A 25,178-nucleotide genomic window follows, 5' to 3' on the forward strand; every position below is an offset into this window, starting at 1 on the left:
GAATAACACCGCGACCTACAAGGAAGGAAAACACAGGTTAGAAAAGGCAAGACTTTGCAGCGCTGCGCATAACGCTTACTTACCGCATCATATCGCTCTTAACGCGCCATCATTTACCAGCGGGGCTCAACCATAGCCAGTTCGCCGCGCTGAAGCTCTGCATACCTAAGGGAGAAAAAAAGAGACATTTTAAACAAAGAAAGGCATGCAGGATAGCAAAAAAACTAAAGAACAGCAATAAGACCTACCTGAACAATATCAAACGGGCCAGCATCAGTGAAGTAACTGGACCGCACTCACCCATGAAAGACAACGCGCCCCTGCAAAGAAGACAGGACGGAGAGCACGCCTAATTCTACCACAAGGTGAGGAGAGGGCGCCAGAGGGACTGAAATCATACAGGGGTGGAGGGAGGATACTTACTCCAGTCTGTCAGTCTTGGACACAGTCCTCCTGTATTTTCAGGCAGAACCTTCCCTGCAGACCACATCAGGGCAAAGCTGAGAAGCATACCAGCGAGTAACCTGGCTGGGTGGCGTCCCCGTGGATACCAGGTGAGCGTAACAGGGTCGTAATGAGGCCCACTGTCTTCCTTTGCTGGATCCTCCAGACAAATGGCAAGCAGGCAATACTCTTCAACTTGGTTACTGGATACCGGCAGAGCTCATCCAAAACTGTTCTTTTTGCCATACAAGGATGCTGTAGTCTCCAGTGTTGCATGGCCAGGTTTACATTTAGACCAACCTACTTTAACATACTGCTGCCTCTGCAGGAATACACTGTAGCTCTTGCTTAGCATCATTTGCTATGTTATAAACATTCATACATAGACACATCTTCCCGCCATTCTCGCAACACTTCACCAACATAATTATATTTGATCTGGTCCAATAATTTCTACAACAAACCCTGTTTCCCCATAGTACTCTGTATGTCGTGCTGAATCTTTTTCAGTCTCCATTGGCTTGTGATGGACAGGGACAGCTGCTTCACCACTGTGTGCTCTGCGAGAGCTAGCCTCGGTGACGCAATCCCTGTAGTCTACTTTTAGCACAGGCTGCATTTTTGGCACAGAGGATTCTGCTGTTTACAGTGCTTTCAGAAAAGCTAATTACCCTTGAACAGTTTTACAAATATATTCAGCTAAATAATTATTTTTGCCTTATATTTAAATCCTAACTATCTTTATTTAGTGACCCTCCTCCCCCCTGAATTCTTGTAGTGCTTAGAAAACCGTTAACAGAGGTCTTGCCTAATTCTAAAGTGCTTGGGAAGTTTGGAAATGAAGGAAAGCACTAGGCTCCTTCCCAACATTCCCCCCTTTCATTACTTCTACAGTAACAAACTCATACCCACCCGACATATTTATAACCCCAGAAATATTAGTTTGAGTTTCGCTGTTTATTCTATGGCAAGGTGTTTAAGATCCCCCAATCGATACCATCAACTTTGCACTATTATGGACTATAGGAACACATCATCGAAGACCCCATTGGCACGTACAGAAGAGAACCAAGAAGAACACGATCACAGGAACCAATATCTTTACTGCTACCTCCAACCATGACAAGACCCAATGAAAGGCAAGGGATAGCCAATCTGTTTTCAGAACTCCACCTTATTTCTTCATTTGAACACCTAGATTGTGCAACGCCTTGATGACGTGGGATAGTGACCCATTATCAGAATCCTCCGGGGCTAGAAAAGTTCAGCAGCTTCTTGTACCCCAGGAGCCAAAAAAGATGTAAAAGAAAGTCTCGGATGAGCTAAAAAGAGCATTGTGGAAGATCAGTTTGATCTCTTCTTCCTTTCCCGCTGTTGAAATCGTCCTTTTTCTGGCAGCATACCAAATTTGTGTTTGACCTGCAAGCTTCTTTCTGCTTCTTTAGGTGCTAGAGTAGCTGTTGGCACCTAGACAGGCATTTCTTCTTCCTTCAGGTGTTCTTCCGGGATTATTAGTAGCACTGAGTGCAGGGTGGCCAGTGAACACTTGTCCCTCCAAGATGACAGGGGGTACAGGTAGGCTTGTTGGCCACAAACCCAGTAGTAATCCATCACCACTGCTGTACCTTTCGTCATACCAGGGATCACAAGAGAGTGGTTGCACTGTGTGTTTGTGTTACCAGGAACTGTTCCCTTCATTGCTAAAATAAAGTTCAAAGTTCTTGTCTCTATCTATTCGCACTGTTTTATTCATTGTTGCAATCTGTGTCAGCCCTGTGATGTGTTGGGACCATATTTGTGAGCACATAGTCTCTATTTGGGATATTGCTTCTCCGCTATACTCGATCAGCCCATCTGCCAGATACATCACTGTGGTGCCCTGCCATTTGTCATTGTCATTTGAGTAACCTCCCAAGGAGAAATATGATCCTTGTAGACACTGGCAGTAGTTTGTGTTGCCATTGCATAACGCTGGGTCTAGATCAATGTTCTTCAACTGCACACTATGTGCCTGGAATGTGCCCTTTATCCCCTATAGTGCAAGATGTCCCTGGAATTATGCCTCTGTAATTGGGAATGGATGTGGAACTAAAACCTTAGGAGCCCCTGATGTGTGCGGGATAAGTGCACACACGTAACATCTTTCATTGATTATATTCCTTCCTGCAATGTGCATATCAGAGTACCAACTATTCAATGTTTCTAAACGCTGGATGTCAGAAATAGTGTCAAAGCCCAACCCCTTATATAAATAATATGTCATTCATACTTACCGTTTCATTAGTCTAAGAAAACTTGTAGGGGTGGCCGGCAAAAAGTGAGAAATTTTGTGATTGTGTTTTTGTTTCATAGATATATTTATACTAGCATTATTTTCCCACTGTCCACCCCATATAACAAACATACCTTCACCCACTCCAACAACCACAACCATGTCATAAAAAACAACATAGTACTTTATATAATACATAGTTCTTAGAACAAATTACTTTTGTCTTAATCTGATCAACCTCAACCTCTCTGTTATGTCTTATTCCTCGAGAGGAGAAAAAAGTTTATCAAGAAAAAGAAAGAGAAAAAAAGAGAGAGAGAAAGAGATAGAATGAAAGAAAGAGAGGAAGAGAGAGATAGAGAGGGAGGGAGAGAGAGGGAGACAGAGAGAGAGAGAAAGAAAGAGGGAGACCCTTTTTCCACCAGGGCCGACCAGGTTCTGGACCTTCCAAAAAAAAAATCTACCATTGAAAAATGAAAATAAAAATCGACAAAAAAGAAAACAAGAAAAAAAATGAAAAAATGAAAAAAGAAAGAACAAAAGCAGGCCTGTACCTCTACACACCACTCTGGCATGGATCCTCAAAAATGTCTCTTCTTTGACTATGCCCTTACTAAACTTTGCCTTGTTTTAGGTGCTCTTAGGACATCTGAGAGATGCACCCAATATCTAACTACTTAATACGGACGGAGAAAGGAGTACAGAACACCACCTAATATGGACCTTTAAACCTGGGGCTGATCAGTTTCCCAGATAAGAATGGTCCAGTTATAATATTGGCAATGCTGTGCATGGAACCATGGTCTTGCTGTCTACAGTAGTGGTCACTATTTCTCCCCCCCTTTACTGTGTCCCACTACCGCTGCTGTGTGCTTCCATCCGTCCCCTGGTCAATTATTTATGACCCATCACCATATAATATGTCTCCTTCCGTCAATGGATGAGCCGTTCATCAGAGTAGGAAAATAAAAAAAATTCCTGTACATAATCCGGAGTTCCTAAAACAGGGGCTTTGCAAATAGCTTAAGTCCTCAAATTGTCTAGTCATTTTGTCAGTACATTCAAATGTGCTTTTAAGTCCTCTGTCCTTCCCTGAGACTTTGTAACAGTGACCTTGTGTAGACTGCGTAGTCTAGGATCCATGCCCTACAATAATTACTTAAGCTTAAAAAAACTGCTACATTTCCTTCACAGTACTGGGTCTAGGGGTGGTGCGTACTGCCGCCGCCCTATCTGATATATATTTTTTCCCAATTGCAAAAATGAGTTGTCCCAAGTATAGTCCCACCTGTTGGCAGTATTATAGCTTCTTTTTATCTGCCTTGTACCCTTTGTGAGCCAGCAATTACAATAATGCAACAGAATCCATCCTGTACTGATGTTTATTTTCACTACATCCCAACCGATCATCCACATACTGGATGATTGTGCTAAGTACCTGACTTCAATGTAATTTGTACTGGGGTCACAGCTCTCAGTAACCCATCATCATGTGGATTAACAGTCCATAATTGTGCTGGCACATATCGCATGTCCTCCTCAGAAAATAAAAAACATCCAAGTTACCACTGCCATCAAGGGGCACTGTATCTCCCTATACTGCACCATGATATGGTTCTAGGTCAAATGTTCAAATGCAGAGGATCGAATGACCAAAGGGTCAAATCAAAAGGACAGAAAACCAAAGAGTCGAATTATTATTATTTTTTTTGGGGGGGTCCCCACCCAATCCCCTGTTTTTGGTGCAAAAACCACTTTTTCTTTACTATATGAAAACCAAATAAGTATATATATATATTTTATTTTAATTCGACCCTTTGGTTAATCGTCCTATTACCTCGACCCTTTGGTCATTCGATCCTTTTGGTGTCGAACCTTTGACCGGACACCCCATGATATCACAGGGGATGCAGATTCACAAAATAATATCCCCATTTTGCTCACTGTCCTCAATTCCTCATCAGTCATTTTGTTTAATTACACTGTCGGGTCTATGCAGAATATTGTGCGCCACTCGCACCCTTCCTTGTCTGTACCAATTAGGACTGCTCTTAAGTCTGATACTGCTAGTATTGGAAATGTAATGACAATATTGTCCCTGCCTCCATCTCGGGTGGCACCATGGGTCAGAATAGAAAATATGTAGGTACTTGCGAATTGAGGCACTGCTTTTACTAATACCTTAATACCATAACAACAAATATATCTAGGACCACATGAACCGCATCTACTACTGACTCTCTTGCTATTGCATTGATTATTATCATTGCTTGAGTTACACACATCCCTGCAGTGGAACACACTACCCCATGATCTGTGAATAATACAGTTATATTTATTGTACTAAGCAGATCCCTACCCAACAAGTTCACATGGGAACTCTTTGACTATAACAAGGGGGCTCATACTACCTCCCCTCCCACCTTTAGATCCAGCTCCTCAGTGTATGGCACTGTAGAAATAGCCCCAGAAATTCCCTGCACGCAAAGAGTTTTACCTGGTAATGGAAAGTTCAGCCCATGATGCATGATTTAGTTGAACCTGAATCTACCATAAATATAAATAGCCTGTTTCCTCCTCCGCCAAGGGCTCCTCTTCAGGGTGTGCAGTTATCAATAGGATTGGTCATGCGAGTGCTTTCTGTGGGCTGTCCTAATCAGAATATGTATTTGTCCGGAGGAATGAAAAAGAGTTGCCCCTGTCATTGTAACTCCTTGGAATGGGGCGCCTGTTCCCCCTGCCATTCTGTTAAACTGTGTTCCCTCACCCTGCTGTGGTTGTTGCCCATGTTGGCTTTGCCGGACAGCCCCATAAGGGAACTGATTTTGACCCCCTCGCCAAATTGCTGTTTCCTTCCTTGAGGCCCTTGGAATCCCTGCCCTGGAGTTGATGGCCCATAATGAAATCTCATCCCAGGACTGTTCCTGCACTCCCTTCCGAAATTCCCCCATTTCCTGCAATACCAGCACTCTGATGTTCCCAATCCTCCTCCCCAAGGCCCTATCCTCCCAAAGCCTCTTGCTCTTGCTCCTTGAAACCCACTTTTCCCCTTGGTGCGCCTTCATATTGCTATTGTGGGTCGGGGTAATATCCCCCCACCACATTGTCCCCGTCATCCTTCACCCCATAGTGCGGCAGTTGTGGCATTCCCAATTTGTTGAGTATCTCCTGTCCTTTCCCCCTGAGCCGGTGCCTTCACCGGTGCTTGAACGATAACCTTATTTAGTTTCTTTTCCACTAGTTTTGCCTTGTCAATTTGCTGCTTCTGGACTGTCTCCCTGTCCAGCTCCTTGAGTCTCTTACAATTGTGGACTATTATACTTTGTATCTCTGCCCACCCTTTGGCTTTAATTCCCACAATGTTATCTAGTGCCTTCTGGACCTCTTTTGGTAGTCTCCTCTTTACAATAAAATAGAAAAATTGAACTATCTCAACTCTCCACATTTCCTGTAACTTAAGAAGAAACCTAACTGGGTCTTCATCATCACCCATTGTGCACAGCATTAAAGAATGTAAGTCAGGGGTATCTGGGTACATCCTTCATAGGGCAGCCCATACCCTTGCCCTTACCTCATTAAAGGCTGCTCCATCGGTTCACCCCGGATCCCCCTCAGTCGGGCACAGATCTCCTTTAACACAATTAGTCTCCCTCCACCGGGTTCGGACCAATTTCAAATGTTGTTTAGCACAAACTTGTTTTAACCGACACTTTCAGCTAATCACCCTCTCCGCCGGGCTCGGGCCAACTTCATATGCCTTTTCATTAGTTATCAAAGACTTTCGAATGTGCACAGGGTTTTGCCTGACCAGTTGGAGGACCACTTGGATTTCACAATTCTTTATCGGCTGAAACTGAAACGGCACTGGTCACCTTGCCACCCTCTGATCTCGGGCCCAGGTCCCCTCCACCGCCAGTTGCACACATGCACTGGCTCCCCTGGCAACCCCCACGCTTGGGGACTGTTTTTCTGTATCCCTACAGTCCCCTTACAGCACTTGACACCTGATGTATGCACTTAACCTTGCACTTGCCACCAGCTGGCTGCACTTTTACTTACTGCTTTTATTTATCCCATTTATTTTTTACTGTCGACCCCATGTACTGCCCCCTCCCCTTGCACTTTTCCCCTTCCCTCTTCCCCAGCACTTGCACAATCTCAATGTCACCTGGCCTAGTAAGATTGTTGTCTGTCTTCCCTCTCTTCCCCCTCCCTTGCCTCGTCTTGCCTTGAAACACTTGTGTATAGGCGCGTTATAAATGCCATATCATATCATATCATCATGCTCATTACATCACATCTGCAAGATTTACCCCAGCCCTTGCCCATATGTCCCCAGCCTGGTCCCCAACTATGGTGACCAATAGACTCAAAGTCTCCTAGTACGAAGGCTACCCCGGCTGTTTGTTTCTCAAATTCATAGATCCATTTACTAGCTCCGCCTATAGGCTGGGGGAGAGCTTTAATCAAATTATTTTTGTCCATTTGAGGACATGGCACATACTGCGTTAACCCTACTTTATCTATTAGAGGCATCTGCTTATCTGTTTTGTTTTCTACCCCTTTAGTATTCTTCAGATCTTGAACTACCATGATTAAATCTGGTCTATTTCTCGATCTGTACCTCCCCACTGCTTTTTGTGGCAGGGACAGGTTTCTCACTGCCTCCTCTCCTTGATCTCCTTCTTGCCCAGCCTCTTCATTATTTCTACCACCTTGATCTTCCCCTCCATTATCCCTTGTTTGCTCTACTTCTTGTCCCAGGACCGTCCATACCCTCTGCCCATCATCTTTTTCAACACAAACATTTCTTATTGCCCCCAGTTGAATCTAAACAAAAAATCTCCTGACTTCCAATCCCCTATTTTCTGTTGTCTATGTCTACTTGTAGACCCTCTGGCTACACCAATACTACAAGCATATTAGAGCGTGTGGATGGGTTATATGGAGGTGCAAAAGCTCTTGAGTCCCACAGCCCCCCCACTAGTTGCTAATCCGGTTGACACTCTCTCCACCTTTTTATAGAAAGAGTTTGTATACCCTACTAGGCATTAAAGGATATATCCCCTTACACTGGATCTCCTTTTCACCTTCCTGATCTTCCAGATCCTCAACTAATTGACAGAGATCTAGAATCTGTTCTCTTTTTTGGGACTTGTTCCCTTCATATTTTGCTGCTACAAAGATGGACATTTTTTCTAGCATGTTTCTGTTATGGGAGCCCTGTTCTGGCCAGGAGCAGGAAGTCTCCCCCTGCTTTGTTTCTACTACCCATTGTTTATTTATTCTGTCACAATACAGTGGCAGAACTCAATGCATGTATTTTATTTTAGTTTCTTTCTCCATAATGTTGCGCTCCTCCCTAATGCTTCACTTAAACCCTATTGCTATGCTGCAAGTGCTTCAAAAATTCAGATCAACCCACTTTTTCCCCCACCCCCTTACTTTTTCTCACTTTGATTTCACCCACACACACACACACCACGACTCATCCACCTTCCTTCATTTTTTACCACAAAACACAGCAAGAGAAAATATACACAAAATAATTGACTACCATCCAGGCCTGTTCCTTATACCGAGCCACTACTGTTGTAATACCACTTCTTGCTTTTATCGTCATAAGAAGAATAATGTGTGGTACTACCTTCTCAACCCGTTATGGCTGAGGATCCCTTGCCTCCCAGTCCTTATAATCTGGGGATCCCTTTCATCTCAGTCTTTTATATATGCTGAGGTTCCCTTTACATTATAAAAAGTAGAAAAACAGAAATACGTGACCATTTCAATACATGACCCACTTCTTATCCAATCCACTCCTTTACACATCACCTGAAATCTAATCCAATCTATCCTATCCAATCTTATTCCTTATCACCAAAAGTCCTATTTCATAGTACATCACCAATACTACATCACCAAAGGCCTATGCCATAATACATCACCAAGTTCTATTCCATCTATTCCATTGACCTGGTATAACATCCACTTCACCATAATATCTTTCACATCACCATACTACCATTCACATCACCATACTACCATTCACATCACCATAATACCATACATACATGTTGCCATTTTGTTATCACATGCAAGAGTATACTTACGTGGGTGTTGTTCACTCGAGTTTCCTCTGTTCCGAAGTCCCATGCTGGCCTGTCTTTCTGGTGCCACGCCCTGCTTCAGAAAGCGGAGAGGATTTCTTTTAAAATGGCTTCTACTAAAACCGCTCAGGAAACACATGTTTTTTTTATTTAGGGGACTGGTCACTATAGTTGGGTGTGGCTGACTTGGCTTGGGGCTTCGCAAAGTACGGGGGAAGACTGAGATTATGTTGGGGTCACCGCTGAACGGTAGGCCATACTTGTACGCCTTAAATACATTGGGGTACCCCTGATCATGCTCACACCAGAAAAAAATGCACCCCTCTAGGGAATTAAGGCCATGAGCCTATCTTCCAAGAGATAACAAACTTTAATCTTTACAAAGATGAGGATTGGGGGAATGGCAGAGGACTCTGTCATTCGACCAGCATTCTGTCTTTCTGGGCTGGATACTCCAGACTAATGGCAAGCGAGGCGCCTTTATACTCTTTAGCTTGCTCACTGGATACCGGCAGAGCTCATCCAAAACTGTTCTTCTTGCCATACAAGCGATACTGTAGTCTCCATGTTGCATGGGCAGGTTTTCATTTAGACCAACCTAGTTTAACATACTGCTGCCTCTGCAGGAATACATTGTAGCTCTTGCTTAGCATCATTTGCTATGTTATAAAACTTCATACATAGACACATCTTCCCACCATTCTCTCAACACTTCATTCAACATAATTATATTTGATCTGGTCCAATAATTTCTACAATAAACCCTGTTTTCCCATAGTACTCTGTATGTCGTGCTGAATCTTTTTTAGTCTCCAATGGCTTGTGATGGACAGGGACAGCTGCTCATCCACTGTTTGCTCTGCGAGAGCTAGCCTCGGTAACGCAACGCCGTTAGTCTACTTTTAGCACAGGCTGTATTTTTGGCACAGAGGATTCTGCTGTTTACATGCTTTCAGAAAAGCCAACTACCCTTTAACAGGTTTACAAATATATTCAGCTAAATAATTATTTGTGCATTATATTTAAATCCCAACTACCTTTATTTAGTGACCCTTCTCCACCCTGGACTCTTTTAGTGCTTAGAAAACAGTTAACAGAAGTCTTGCCTAATTCTAAAGTGCTTGGGAAATTTGGGAATGAAGGAAAGCACTAGGCTCCTTCCCATCAACTGCAAACGAAAAACGGCTTGGCTTTTTCTTTTGTTCACATCACATTAAAGAACCATGTGGAAGGGGGCCTACCCATCATTGTTAATGGACCAACAGCAAATGTGAATTCACTTAAGTAGAACTTACAATCCTGTGACCTGCAAGACAGGATTTAAACATTAAAAGAAAAAAAAGCCTGCACATGTGTAAAAAGAAAAACGGCTTTAAAAAGCCAAAGTGGAAAAGATAACACTGCTCGCACAGAGAAAGGTCAGGGGAATATGATGGGGAGGGTTTTTGACCAAAGAGAATGCAGATCATGTTACAACCCACATAACTCCTGTCACCTTGGAATAGACCATTTGCTACAGGAAAAAACGGTTCTAACATTAAAGGCAGGGACTCATGATGACAAAGCTCCGCTTCCCACTGGATCTCACAAATATCCTATAACCATCTCGCAATAAAATGTGATGCTGCAGAGGGTGTCATAATTCCCTGCTCTGCCAGACATACAGGCAGGAGCCTGGAGATTTCAAAGAAGGCAAAGTGTGGCTAAAGCTTAACCAGGAGGTGTGAGCCCTTCCTGCACTCACTACAAAGAGCAAACTGTAACTTCAAAGGGAGTCATAAAAATCTCTGGGCAATGGCTGAGTCCAGAGAATGAAAGATGGCTGTGGGGGATAAAGCGGACCTCCCACAGGTGGAACAAGACACTCCCAATTTACATTAAAAGACTGATTTCATTTTTAGGCATTTTCGCAGCAAACGGAATAAGAATCAATTTTGTTTTATGCTATTGTTTCATGTAATTTCCAGGCGGTTTTAAAGAGACTACTTGCACTTCCCTAGGACTTTGAGGACTGAAATGGCCAGTTAAGCGTAGCTAATGGCTGATCTGATTAAGTGACAAATATGACAGTTGATGAAAAGATGGAAGATGAAATTAGGAACATCCTGGATCATTTGCAGGGTACAACATACTTTCATCGCCTGCATGTTCATCCCCAGGCATTTTAACGTGCACATTCCATCGAATGTGCTCATCGAATTTTTTAGGGGGGTGGGAAAGGGCAGATAAGGGTTTGGGCGGGTAGGCAATAGCAAAAATAAGTGTGGGAGCCAGGTTTGGGGGGAACCCCCCAAAAAAAAGCAATGAGCATTTTCAATGGAATGTGCACGCTAAAATGACAGGGGATGTAATTACAGGCGATGAAATGACATGGAACCATTTGCAGAGTCCTAACTGGTATACATTTTATGAAAATGCCAAAAATGTGCAAAGAACCATGCTACCTTGTACAGAGCTGGCGATCAGCTTACCTATTTCCCTATGACCGACTCAAACCGCATATCTATTTCATATGGCCGGGGCTAGTATAAGTATGAAGTTATAAGACATAACTAGTTTTTGCCAAAACGTGGTCATGAGAACAAAGAATTGTAATAGATGCAAATAGACAGATGGTGCGCTCTTCACTTGAACCAATCATGCCAGAGGGCAGAGAGAGGAATGGTAAACTGTCCTATCCAAGCAGCAGGGATAGTTCCAGGGTACTCCCCCTAGATTGTAAAGTTAGTGATGTCATTTGTGTTATATAAGGGGGGCTGTTCTAGGACAGACACACACCAAAATCCGGGGAGACAGGAGAAGGAGGACAGAGAGAAGGTGTTACGCTCACCTGGTATCCACATGGACGCCACACAGCCGGGTTACTCGCTGGTATGCTTCTCCGCTTTGCCCTGATGTGGTCTGCGGGGAAGGTTCTGCCTGAAAATACAGAAGGACTGTGTTCAAGACTGAACGACCGAGGTAAGTATCCTCCCTCCACCCCGTATGATTTCAGTCCCTCTGGCTCCCTCTCCTCACCTTGTGGTAGAATTAGGCATGCTCTCCGTCCTGCCTTCTTTCCAGGAGCACGTTGTCTTTCATGGGCGAGTGCGGTCCAGTTACTTCACTGACGCCGGCCCGTTTGATATTGTTCAGGTAGGTCTGGATGCTGTTCTTTAGTTTTGTTGCTATCCTGCATGCATTTCTTTGTTTAAAATGTCTCTTTTTTCTCCCTTAGGTATGCAGAGCTTCAGCGCGAAGAACTGCCTTGGTTGAGCCCTGCTGATAAATAATGGCGCATTAAGAGCGCTATGATGCGGTAAGTAAGCGCTATGCGCAGCGCTGCAAAGTCTTGCCTTTGCTAACCTGTGTTTTCCTTCCTTGTAGGTCGCAGTGTTCTTCAGCGTGAGTGGAATGTCCGGAGTGGTGCCAGCCGAGAGGCGACCAGCCAGGTAAGCCTTTTGAGCAGTTTGTAATTTGTAAATGTCTCTACTGCTTTCTTTAATGTTGCCTCTATCTTCCTCTTTCAGGTCGTTCTGTCCGGAAGGCATGCAGATTCGAGGAAGCTGTTCTCAGTAGCTGCGAGTGTTTAAAGATGAAGACTGCAGGTAAGATGCTGCTGCTAATGATGTTCCTTTTGTCTCCTTGCAGGTTCTGCTTCTTTAAGGGAATAGCTGGACACGGTAAGCGTCAGGTTGCAAGCTGCAAAGTAACGCGAAGCGTGTTGTCTTGCTCGGGTGTGGTTTAAATAGCCCCAACAAAATAGTCCAGGTAAAGTAGTCCCTAGGCTACCACACCCAAAACAATAGACTGCATAGCTTGGTTCTTAGGAACCAAGCTAGCTGGATGCCTCCATGTTGGCTGACAATACAATAAAGTAGTTCCCAAGCACATTGTTTTTTCATGGTGTATGAGCCTGGCGCCATAGGTGCCAGGACTGGCCCCATGAGGGCTTTTGAAGAGGATGCCAGCCTCTAGAGGCCCGAGTCCTGACTCCACCTGGCCAATGGGTTTGCCAGAGGGGGTTTTGGGCGAGGGTCATGACAGCACTCCCCCCTAAGGCCCCTCCCATGGAGTTCCTTCTGTCTGGCCCAGTTTGGTTGGGAAGTTCCGATGGAATTTCCTGATTAGACGTGGTGCGTGGATATTCTCACTGGGCACCCAGGATCTATCTTGTGGTCCAAATCCTTTCCAATCGACGAGATAATATAGCTTGGTCCTAGAGTATTTAGAGTCCAAGATATATTTGACTTCGAATTCTGGTTCTCCGTCAACAAGTATGGGTTTAAGTGGTGTCCCAATCCGTGTGCCGGGTTGCATTGGTTTCAGGAGGGACACATGGAATACTGGGTGGATGTGTAGATTAGGTGGTAAATCCAGTTTCACGGCTGCTGGGTTGATAATTGCCTTAATGGTATAGGGTCCTAAGAATCTGGGATGAGAGGTCCGGGTTCCCTTGATGGGTATGAATTTAGCGGCTAACCAAACTTTGTCTCCTACTTGATAATCAGGGGCCTTTTTCCAGTGTTGGTCGGCGAATTTCTCTCGTTTTTCTTTGGCATGAATAAAGTGTTCTTTGCCCTTTTGAAAGCCTGAGTAATGGTTGTGTGTAGACTCTTTACCGTTGGCATTTCCAAACTGGCTGGAAGGTCTAGTTCAGAGGTACGTGGATGTCTGCCATAAAGGGTATAGAAGGGCGTTTGTCCCGTGCTTGAATGCAAAGAATTGCTGTATGCATGTTCGGCTGTCCATAGTAGGTCTTTCCAATTCCTTTGTACGTGGTGCAGCATGCACCGTAAATATTGCTAGAGTGTCTGATTGGTTCTCTCGGTTTGGCCGTCCGTTTGGGGATGGTGACTGGTAGTTAGCCGAACGTCGATCTGCGCCATTGCACAACATTTTTTCCAGAAGTTGGAAACAAACTGGCTGCCTCGATCAGAGACCAGAACAGAAGGGAAGCCATGTAGCGTAACCACACCCTCCAGGAACACTTTTGCTAAAGTGGCTGTGTCTGGGAGGCCTTTGAGAGGAATAAAATGGGCCATCTTCTAGAATAAGTCCACAACTACAAGGATGGTGTTGAACCCTTGGCTTGGAGGTAGATCAGTGATGAAGTCAAGGGAAAGAGTGTGCCATGGAACTGGAGGAATGTCCAATGGTTGTAGGAGACCAGATGGTTTTTGTTTCTGTGATTTATTTTGTGCGCAGACACCGCAGGACTGAATATACTGAATGATGTCCTTACGCAAGGTAGACCACCAAAAGTTCTCTTTCACCTTAGCTAGGGTTTTGGCGATCCCAGGATGCCCTTCGATCAGTGAATCCTAATAGTTTGAAATAATATGCTGTTGTAATTTCTTCAAGGGTACATATAGGCGATCCCTAAAAAAGGGTAGATGGTCCTTGATGGTATATTGTTCTCCTTGAGTTTGCCATGCGAGGTAGGCATCAGGATTCATTGTCCGTTGGATTTCTTCTCGTAGTTCTGCTTGTGTTAAGGCTGTTGTGATACCCAAGAGTTTCTCTTCAGGTATAATAGGTAATGGGTCTGGAGTTGTATATACTATTTCATCTATGCCTATGCGAGATAAGGCATCCGCCTTTCCGTTTCTGACTCCTGGTCAAAATGTGATTACATCATCATATTCGGCGAAGAAAAAGGCCCACCGTAATTGGCGCGAGGACTGGGCCTTGGCTGTTTTGAGATGTTGTAGGTTTTGGTGGTCTGTGATGACTGTAATGGTGTGTCTGGCCCCCAGAAGGTAGTGCCTCCAGGCTTTAAGGGCAGGTTTGATAGCCAGGAGTTCCTTGTCCGTGATGGCATAATTAATCTCTGGAGGAACTTTTTCGACCAGAAGGCCACAGGATGTAGCTGGTCGGTTTCCGGGTCTCTCTGTGAAAGGACAGCTCCCATTGCGAGACTGGACGCATCAGTTTCCACGACATAAGGGAGGTTCTGTACGAGGATGTCACAGGATTGGAGTAGAGATAAACCTTTGTTTAAGTTCCTGAAAGGCTTCTTCTGCTTCTTCAGTCCAAGCAAACTTTTTATTGTTTTTTTGTAATAGTACTGTGATTGGGTGCACAACCGGAGAGAAGTCTGGGATGAACCGGCGGTAGAAGTTCGCAAAGCCCAGCATGCTTTATACCCCTTTCAGAGACGTCGGTGAAGGCCATTTCAGAATGGCATCTACCTTGTGCACGTCCATTCTGATGCCTCCTGGAGTAAGGATAAAACCAAGAAATTCTACTTCGGTGACGTGAAAAAAGCATTTTTCAAGCTTTTGCAAACAAGCGATGTTGACGGAGCTTGGTGAGGACTGAACGAACGTGCCTGACATGATCTCGTTCCGAGGCTGAGTATACTAAGATGTCGTCTATGTACACTAAGGCGCACACATCAATGAACTCCCTTCAGACGTAATTCATGAAATACTGGAATGCCGCAGGAGCGTTGCATAACCCGAAGGGCATGACTTGATATTCAAACAAGCCATACTTAGTACGGAAGGCGGTTTTCCAATCATCTCCTTTTCTGACTGGGACCAGATGGTACGCTCCTCGAAGGTCCAATTTGGTATAAATCTGGGCATCTTTAACTTGGTCTAGCATCTCAGGGATAAGTGGCAAGGGGTAGCGGTTCTTCACGGTGATCTGGTTCAATGCGCGGTAGTCAATACAGGTTCTCAAGTCTCCTTCCTTTTTCGGTACGAAGAACAAAGGACTGGCTGCGGGGGACTTCGAAGGACGGATAAATCTGTTTGCAAGGTACTGGTCTAAATAGGATTTCAAATGAAGGTTTTCTGGTTCTGTGAGAGCATAGATCCTGCCGCAACAGATTTGTGCACCAGGAACAAGGTCGATCTGACAGTCATGGGGCCTGTGCAGCGGCAATGTATTGGCTTGGTCCTTTCAGAAAACATCCTGGAAATCATGGTATTCACTTGGCAAGGTATTAGTTGCTCCCAGGGTTGATACTGTCGCTCCGGGAGTCATGGGGATATAGACGTCGGGTTTCTCCTCTTGGTAATAGCAGGCAGGGGAGCAGTCACCGGGGAAGGTTAATTTTCATGTCCGCCAGTCTATCAAAGGGTTGTGAGCAATCAATCATGGCATCCCTAGTATTAGCCTGAACTGAGGTGCCTTGATGATATCGAATGAAATAGACTCCCAATGTCCGTCCTGGCAAAGCAAGGTTACCCTGGCTGTGCACTGGTTTACTGGTCCGGAAGCGATTTCTGTCCCATGCACGGTGGTTACCTTGTCCATAGTTGGCTTAGAACACAAAGGAAGCCCCATCTCTGCTGCCAGTTCTTGATCAATATAATGTCCAACTGCTCCGCTATCGAGGTATGCTTCAACGGCATGCATTCTTGACTACTGTTGGTGGTTAATTAAGATCACTGGTATTGCAAAGTGCGAGATCAGCAACTCTTTCTTCTCACTCGACAAACTGACCTCTACGATTGTCGAGCTTGGTAGTTTTCCGATTCCTTAGCTTCATTCTTCTCTGTAGCCCTGACTGTTCTTCTGGGGGGTTTTACTGGACAGTCCTTCAGGAAATGTCCTGGTTTCCCACAGTACAAACAAAGCTTTTGTTGTCTTCTTATGTCCCGCTCTTGTTTTGTTAATGGAGGCTATATCCCTCCAATCTGCATGGGTTCTACAGCATTTAAAGGTACACGGGGTGTTTTTTCCCTTGGTCGAACATACACGGTCCGAGGGTCCGTCTTAGACCGGTTTGCCTTTTGGTCCTGCAACAGGTGGTCTAGCTGCAAGACCAGATTTATGAATTCTGCACAGTCTCTGGGTGGATCAACCACCTGGGCTAAGAAGTCCTTCAATTTGCCTTGCAAGGCTCGATGGAATAACGTGGTTCTTTTGTTTTCTGGCCACCTAGCTTCGGCAACCAGTCTGTTGAAGGTAGCAATGTACATTAACAAGTCCTGATTCCCCTGTCAGAGGGACAAGAGTTCATGGTCTACTGCTTGTTCCTGGGTATGGCGAGCAAAATGTTTTTCCATTTCTCTCTGGAACCCCCCAAAGTCATGTGATAGAGGATCGTCATGGGTTACCAACGGCACTGACCAATCTACTGCACTACCACTCAGGTATGATAAGACAAAAGCTAGCCGAGCTTGGTCATTTGGAAATGCGCCAGTCCTACAAAGAAAATTAAGGCGGCACTGATTGGTGAATGCCGCATACTTCCGTGGGTCGCCTGAGAACCTTTCTGGTGGTGCCAGGGGCACTGTTACAGGTAACGTGATCTGTACCGGAGTGGGTGGTATGGCAGGGTTTTGCATCATTGGATTGCTTCCAGGTAGAGGCGTCTGTCCTGCTTGTGATTGCAAGTATTGCCTGCTAATCTCTTCAGTGTCTTCTTTGGTCACTATTAGGTCTCTCCGGAGGGCATTAGTCTCTTGTCGGGCAAAATGAACCTCAGCACGAAGCTCTCCTAGTAATTGGGCCAATTGGTCCATTTCTGATGTCTCCATGGCACCCAGGTGGATTTGTTATGGTAGGCTTTGCGTTCTGTTACGCTCACCTGGTATCCACAGGGACCCCACCCAGCTGGGTTACTTGCTGGTATGCTTCTCCGCTTTGCCCTGATGTGGTCTGCGGGGAAGGTTCTGCCTGAAAATACAGGAGGACTGTGTTCAAGACTGACAGAATGAGGTAAGTATCCTCCCTCCACCCCCGTATGATTTCAGTCCCTCTGGCGCCCTCTCCTCACCTTGTGGTAGAATTAAGCGTGCTCTCCATCCTGCCTTCTTTGCAGGGGCGCGTTGTCTTTCATGGGCAAGTGCGGTCCAGTTACTTCACTGACGCTGGCCCATTTGATATTGTTCAGGTAGGTCTTATTGCTGTTCTTTAGTTTTGTTGCTATCCTGCATGCCGTTCTTTGTTTAAAATTTCTCTTTTTTCTCACTTAGGTATGCGGAGCTTCAGCGCGGCGAACTGGCTTGGTTGAGCCCCGCTGGTAAATGATGGCGCATTAAGAGCACTATGATGCGGTAAGTAAGCGCTATGCGCAGCGCTGCAAAGTCTTGCCTTTGCTAACCTGTGTTTTCCTTCCTTGTAGGTCGCAGTGTTCTTCAGCGCAAGTGGAATGTCCGGAGTGGTGCCAGCCGAGAGGCGACCAGCCAGGCAAGCCTTTTGAGCAGTTCGTAATTTGTAAATGTCTCTACTGCTTTCTTTAATGTTGCCTCTATCTTCCTCTTTCAGGTCGTTCTGTCCGGGAGGCGTGCAGATTTGAGGAAGCTGTTCTCAGTAGCTGCGCAAGTGTTTAAAGATGAAGACTGCAGGTAAGATGCTGCTGCTATTGATGTTCCGTTTGTCTCCTTGCAGGTTCTGCTTCTCAGAGGTTCGAGGGAATAGCTGGACACGGTGAGCGTCATGTTGCAAGCTGCAAAGTAACGTGAAGCGTGTTGCCTTGCTGAGGTGTGGTTTAAATAGCCCCAACAAAATAGTCCAGGTAAAGTAGTCCCTAGGCTACCACACCCAAAAAACTAGACTGCATAGCTTGGTTCTTAGGAACCAAGCTATGTGGATGTCTCCATGTTGGCTGACAATACAATAAAGTAGTTCCCAAGCACATTGTTTATTCATGGTGTATGAGCCTGGCGCCATAGGCGCCAGGACTGGCCCCATGAGGGCTTTTGAAGAGGATGCCAGGCTCTAGAGGCCCGAGTCCTGACTCCACCTGGCCAATGGGTTTGCCAGAGGGAGTTTTGGGCAAGGGTCGTGACAGAAGGTGGCTGAATTTTACCATCTTTGAGAGTGCAGTGACCAGAACCCTTGCCCTAGCTGTCCAGAGTGTCCTGAGATCCAGCTGGCTGTCCTGAATCCTAAACCAAGGCTTGCTTTTTAAGTAGCATATACCCCAGTCCTAAATTTCATAAACCCTTCATTTTTGTAGCATTGCATCCAATATTTCCCCCATGGAAAACCCCATTGAAACCCCCAGTAAATGGCAGTGTAATTCAGTTACCTTCCCATAGAAGAATCTATTGTTAGCATGTGTATGTTAGCATCTCTCTTTTAAAAACCTCTCAATGTCTGTGTAAATCCTTAGCATATTTTTAAGTAAATCCATTAATTCCCCTATTTGAAATTCACGGTTCAATATGCCATTCGAAATCAACCATCTTGTCCTTGGTGTTGTATTTAATTATTATAGTCATTAAAGAGTTGCCTCATAAGAATTAGTCTCCTTGAAACTGAAAACCGAATTTGTCTGTGTATTGTGTGCATTACCCAACAAATTCCTAGTTGCATCTGTCGTATTAAAACCCAAACCGTTGTTCCATTGTGAGCAATCCCTTTTGCCTAGAGGTCTACCTGTATGTTCCTCTGTCCTTGAAAACCGATTTTCCTATTGTGAGCTAAACCCCTTTCCTGAGCTGCCTGTTATTGTAAACCCACTGTAAACGAATTTCCATTTGCCACTGTATTTTTCCCTTTTGCATTTGCTTTTCTCCTAAAACCAATTTTCCCACTTCAATTCTACTTTGCCCTGGTGTGCTGATAGTATTCTCAAAACTTTCCCTATCTATCTAGTCTAGGCAATTTGAATTTCCTTTCAGTCTATCCCCTGGCAGTAGTGAGTAAGAATCAAAATCCCATTCTGCCATTTTACTCCAAAAACAGGTTTTCACTTTCTTTGCTGGCTTCCCATCTGGGGGTGGTGAGCTTTACCCCAAATCCGATTTTCTCTCTCTATTCCTACTCCTTGCCACTGCCTTCCATTCAAAGAAATCAAGTTTAATTGATGTTTGGGGGTGAGTGTTGCAGGGGGAGTACTAAAACCGTGGCCCTTTCACTTTCAACCGGATGGTATTTTCCTGTTTTGTCATTAAAACAAAAGCGAGTATAACTGTCTATTTCAACCTGACTGTATTTTCCTGTTTATCATTATAACAAAAGTGAGTGTAACAGCCCATTTCCACTTGGTCGCTCTAGATAGGATATTGCATTTGTGTTGCCACAATTTTGGTGGCTGCTGTTGATTTTCCTTTTTTATTAAATAATAAATTAATAAATATATTATTGCTGAACACCGGCCTGGTTCCTAGTCCATTGTGACACAGGGTGTTTGTGGAGGTTGGGTGCGAGACGGGTTGGAGACCTACTCAAAATTAATCCGTAGGGTATTAAAAATAAAAAGTGCTTTATTGTACGCCACATTCATTGTCGGGGAAGGAGTCCTAGGCTCGAATGTGCCGTGAAATAAAACGGTTGTACTTTATTAAATTCTTTGTGAGGACTGTGGCTGTCCCTTGGTCTCTTGTCTTCCCATGATCCTCCTACCCAGCCCAGGCATCCGTAACCCCTGGTTAGTTTCACCGATTGTTTAGCCCAACTGTCTAATTGCTGCCTTATACTGAAGGTATTCGCCCTGAAAGCAGGCTCACTAACTCTCTCAGGGCCTTCCTAACTTTCACTACTCTCACCACAGGTTTCCGTTCTGGGGAAATTTAGGATTGTGTGCACTGCAGCTACTCAGCAAAATGTACCTGGTTCCACTCATTTCCACCCTCAACTCTCCCTTCTACTCTACCTGCTACTGCCCACCAACTTTCTGTCCGTCGAATATTCAAACTCTCCCACTGCCTCCACCCTTTGATAAGTCCTTCCTCCGTCTCTCCTCCTACTCTGCTATTACTACTCCCACACTACTACTGCTCTACCACATCCCTACCCCTTCTCCCACACTACTACTTCCCCTCCCATGCTACTACTAGACCTCCCACACTACAACTCTACCTCCATACTGTTACACCTCTCATACTACTACTGCACCTCCTACACTACTATACCTCCTACACTACTATGCAATAACCTTCCTTTCACTATGTACACAGACATCTTACACCCATGCACACTCACTCTACAGAACCTCTATCACTCCTAAGCCAATGCCTCACCTGTTCCAAAACTCTTCTCCACAATCGCCACTTTCTGCGGCAGATCTTTTGGTCGGCGGTCCACCTCCTTGTCTGCCCTCACCTCATACACCCACACTTCCCGTTTCCTGCCCCTTGCTTATATACGCCTGCCCTGATGAGGGTTGTGTCTAAATGGCAAAAGGGCTTAAAAAAGGGGTGTACCCATCTCAGATACAAAAGTATTCTGTATGTGTTGCGTCAGAGCTTTAGAGGAGCTGGGGTTAGAACTATTGCTTGGGAAGTGAGTAGCCACATGTGCTGTAGGTTTGAGCCTTCCCGCCCATAACATATTAGTAATTTTCTTGCTCGCGCTATTAATTATAATAATTTTTCAAGAGATGATCAGTCAAGTAAAAAAACAAAAAGCACCCATAGCAAACTGTCTCTGCAAAAAAAGAAAAACAATTCATGATAGAATTGTGTCTTCTATGTGCTTCAAGCATTTGATACAATATACAATAAGTGCTCGATTATTTTTAAAGGTACAATTCTATATCAAGGCTATCTTTTAATTATTTGTCACACAGTTTCCAGCACATGGTAACTTTATTTTATGGTTCACTCAATTGCAATTTTTCCGATTACAATATGAACACTCTCCCTAAATGTGGGTCTAGCTGCTGTTGATCTGACCGTCTTTCCATATACAAGAGGCTTCATTACGCAGTTGGCGGTAACCTGCTGGTTGCCGACCCCGTAAGACCGGATCTGCCGCCTGGCTTCCCGGTGCCAACGGGACATTACATGGCCCGACAGAGGGGGGAAGTCTGGCAGCAGATCTTGAGGACTCCATGGGAATGAGGACTCGGAACTACCAGAACCGCTCGTAGTGTGGCGGTCCGGAATCAAGGGTGCTGGTAATCTTCCCAGAACTCTTGTTTCCGGACCGCCACACTTGTAATGAGGCCCTAGGTGTTGTTCCATTTGCATTTCAAGTGGTGGCACATAAGGACAGCAGCATCACTATAAATCACTGCTGGCCAGCCATGAAGGACTTTTTGCATTTCAGGTGGGGGCGGAAATGGCCTTGCATGCATCAGTGCCATAGGGAAGGTGCACCAGTGGTTTTACCCTGGCCTGGGAAGGGAACAGGTCCAGGAGTTATCTTTGTTCCTCGGTTAAGATGTCAAATTATATTTTGTAGAACTGTTCATATTGTTTTGTTTCAATTGTAGGCCATTTATAGGCTGCAAAAGAAGTGCACTTTAAAAAAAGGGGGGAGTGGCCGAGGGATTTAAACATATTTCAAAAGGCTGCTCACTTTTTATAGGTAGAGTGTTCGATCCTGTACACAAGGAACGGTGTGGTTAGCAAGCACATACAAGGGTATATGAGCTTAGCCACAGAGCAACCTCTTACTATGCGCTGGTCTCCAAACTCTTTATTGTGATCCTAGATTGTTCGCTGTGGTGGAGGGACAGAAATGCTGCATCTGGACATGCTGCTGCGGGGGGCAGTGGATAGACAACCAATGCTCTTTTAACTAATGTTTGTTTTTGAGAAGTTGCCAGGAAAAAAGGCTACTTCACATTGTAAAGTTGAGTCTGTATGTACAAAACACTTTTTTTCCAGACTGTATTTTGCGTACAAGGAGCAAACCTGTGAAATACTTTCCCACTTCGCAGAAGACTTAAGCAGATGTCTTAAAAGTCTGTAAAACTGTAAAGAATCACCTCTGCAGCTCTGCATTTGGCCTGGAAGAACCATTATTCCGGGCACCTAGTAGCCCGTTAGCAAAAGAAGACTGGTCACAAATGCCAACTAACATCAATCCAAGAAACGACTTGGTAGTCCCCATCATCTAAAGGCTTTTCTTTTTGTACCCTTTGCTGAACTGCAAGATCCTCAACAATGTCAAACATTCAAAGGTCCAAGGAATGTACTTTTTTGTGTTCTACAAAATGATTTCTCTTTCATCGAAATGTATCAGGCATCTTCAATGCAACCCTCTGCAGGTTCTTAGAAATGGCTTAATAGTGACACAGAGCACCTTGCAACATTCCTAGACTAATGCATGACTTTACAATTGGATGAATCAGACCTAAGCTGCCACCTGCCATGACACTGTATCAACATTCTTTCACTTTTTCTCATTTTTACCACTCCTGCGGAGTCCCTTGCATGGACAGAACAATGGTATACTTTACTGAGCCTTATGGCTTTCTACTAGTCACCCACATCTCACTCGTTTATTAGTACATGCTTTCAATTGTTGTCCAGTTTACCACTCTGGGATCCACGTGAAAGAATACAAACAAAGGTCATCAAGGCAAGGAGCATTATTAGATGCCCTGAAATTAGTTTGGAGAATGTTTAGTTCAATGTAGTTCAATGAAGCAGATTGCAAGATCTTATTTCACACTGTGAATAATGGAGAACGGGCAAACAGGATCTTTTATAGAGAAATAAGATGCAAAACAGACCACATCAAACGTCAAAACTGACAAAAGATATCATGCTTACCATAAAGGGTATACAAGTTAATGTCAGCATGGAGAAGGTTGTGAGGTACCCAGAACGTTTTAATACGTCCATTTCTTCTTCTCTTATTTCTATAACCTTTTTCTGGTATGAAGGTTCCCATGCATAAAGTTTGAGAATCTAAACAGACAAAAACAAATATAAAAAAAATCATTGAGTAACTGAAAAACATTCAAGAAGGTAAACAGTTACATATGATGGAAATTAAAGCATCAGCGTAAAGTATGTTTGTGACCATCTAACTACTAACAATGTTGTATGTTGTGCTTTGAGCAAAATACACCTAGGACACTAAAGGGCTATTGCCTAAGCGCAAGTGTGCCCCAACATCATGGAAAGATGAAGCTCTTCAAAGTTGCAGCTTCAGCTAGAAACATATTGTGAACAAATGCCTGGTTCCAGGACATTGGACTACACCTACTCCACATTTGTCTGTGTCTATAATGGCCTAATAATAATTGAACAGAGTCCTGGTTGTGTTGGCCCTTTACACCGCTATCAATGTTGTGGATAACAAGATGCTGCTGCATGTGTGTTCTAATGTTGCTGAAGTAAACATCTTAAAATTGTAATGGTTCTGCTATGCAGGTTATGTGGTTTCCAAACTAATAGCGCTATATCAGCACGAGGAATTCCACATGGATCAATGTTATCCACTTTACTATTCAAAGTGTACGTGAAAACATTGGCAGAGTTAATCAGAAGATACTGTTTCAAACTGGACACCGGCAATATGCACATGCATACCCGATTGAGCATGAGAGTAGTGACTAGCACAAGTGGCAGATGAAATCAAATCCATTAGTAGCTAGATGCCCAGGGACTGGCTCTGTAGCAATGTTTCCAAAACAAACATCACTCTTAACGCCGGTGACCTAGCCCTATCACTAACAATCCCATATATTTCTAGATTTTATTTAGCAGGTTTTCTTGCATGACACAGGCCATTCCCTAACCTTATAAGAATTACAAGAGCAATAGAGAGAATACCACATGAATATTTTAAAAGAAAAGCCATACGCACAGCTCAGTATTTTCACAGATTTGTTGTTCATGTTCCAATTCCTTTATTTCCTGCTGTTCCTGCATTTCTAGCCCACCCTACGCAAAGATTGTGTCTACCATCCATTCTATCAATATTCCATGAAGAAGGTCCCTGTTGCATGGGGCTCAAAAATTGTCTGGGAGAATTTCCCCATACCACTCTCGAAAGTTCAGAATTTAGTGATGCCATTCTACTTGATCCTGAGTTGTTTAACTTTTATTAAGCCATTTTAATCACCATCTATAAGCTCATAACTAAGGCTCTACCCAGTCTGACCACCTTGCAGTTGGTAACACAGTTGATCAATGGTGGCATAGAACAACCAATAATGGGCTGCAATAAATGTGATGAGGCCAAGAAATAATGCACATATACACATGGACAATACAGAAAACACGCTGTGAATACTAGGAGAACAACACACGTGGTAGTCACTGCATGTCCACATAATTTAATGCACAACCAGTCGTCCCAGCCACAAAGGAACTGTGGAGTGTTTTGCTACCTCAACTAGTCCTATACACACATCATCTTGTCTGATGCAGAGATGCCTGTCACGCCGACTGGGGCTCTACCCTCAAGACTTCAGGATAGCCTTGTCATGCAACTACCCACCCATTTTGATCTGCCTGAAACCAGCAGCCTGGAGCCCAGGTGGAAAAGATGAGCGAGGGACTTTGATTTATACATCATGGCCATAAGTCCGCTGGAAGAGTAAAAAAGTACAGCCTACTAACACAAGCCATTGGTCCAAATGTGTGTGATATCGTACATGAGTTCCCAGCAGGATCCACTGACACCTATACAGGGCTAATAACAGCTCTTACAGACTAGTTCACGCCACTCACCTATGTGGACTACGAACATCGTGTTTTCCACACAACAAAGCAAACCAAAGG

General features: G+C 44.3%; 1 protein-coding gene across 4 annotated transcripts in view; it reads right to left on the bottom strand.

Moving 5' to 3' along the window:
• Positions 1–25,178, bottom strand: part of LOC138526081 (multidrug resistance-associated protein 1-like) — a 1,621,759-nt gene that overhangs the window by 1,189,895 nt on the left and 406,686 nt on the right. For all 4 annotated transcript variants that reach the window (XM_069636425.1, XM_069636424.1, XM_069636423.1 and 1 more), the window contains exon 8: positions 23,217–23,354. In XM_069636425.1, coding sequence (XP_069492526.1) covers positions 23,217–23,354 — 138 coding nt within the window. The remainder of the gene's footprint in view (positions 1–23,216; positions 23,355–25,178) is intronic.

Source organism: Ambystoma mexicanum, chromosome 7p, assembly GCF_040938575.1.
Source record: "Ambystoma mexicanum isolate Mex_15411 chromosome 7p, UKY_AmexF1_1, whole genome shotgun sequence".
In the NCBI taxonomy this organism is placed as follows: domain Eukaryota; kingdom Metazoa; phylum Chordata; class Amphibia; order Caudata; family Ambystomatidae; genus Ambystoma; species Ambystoma mexicanum.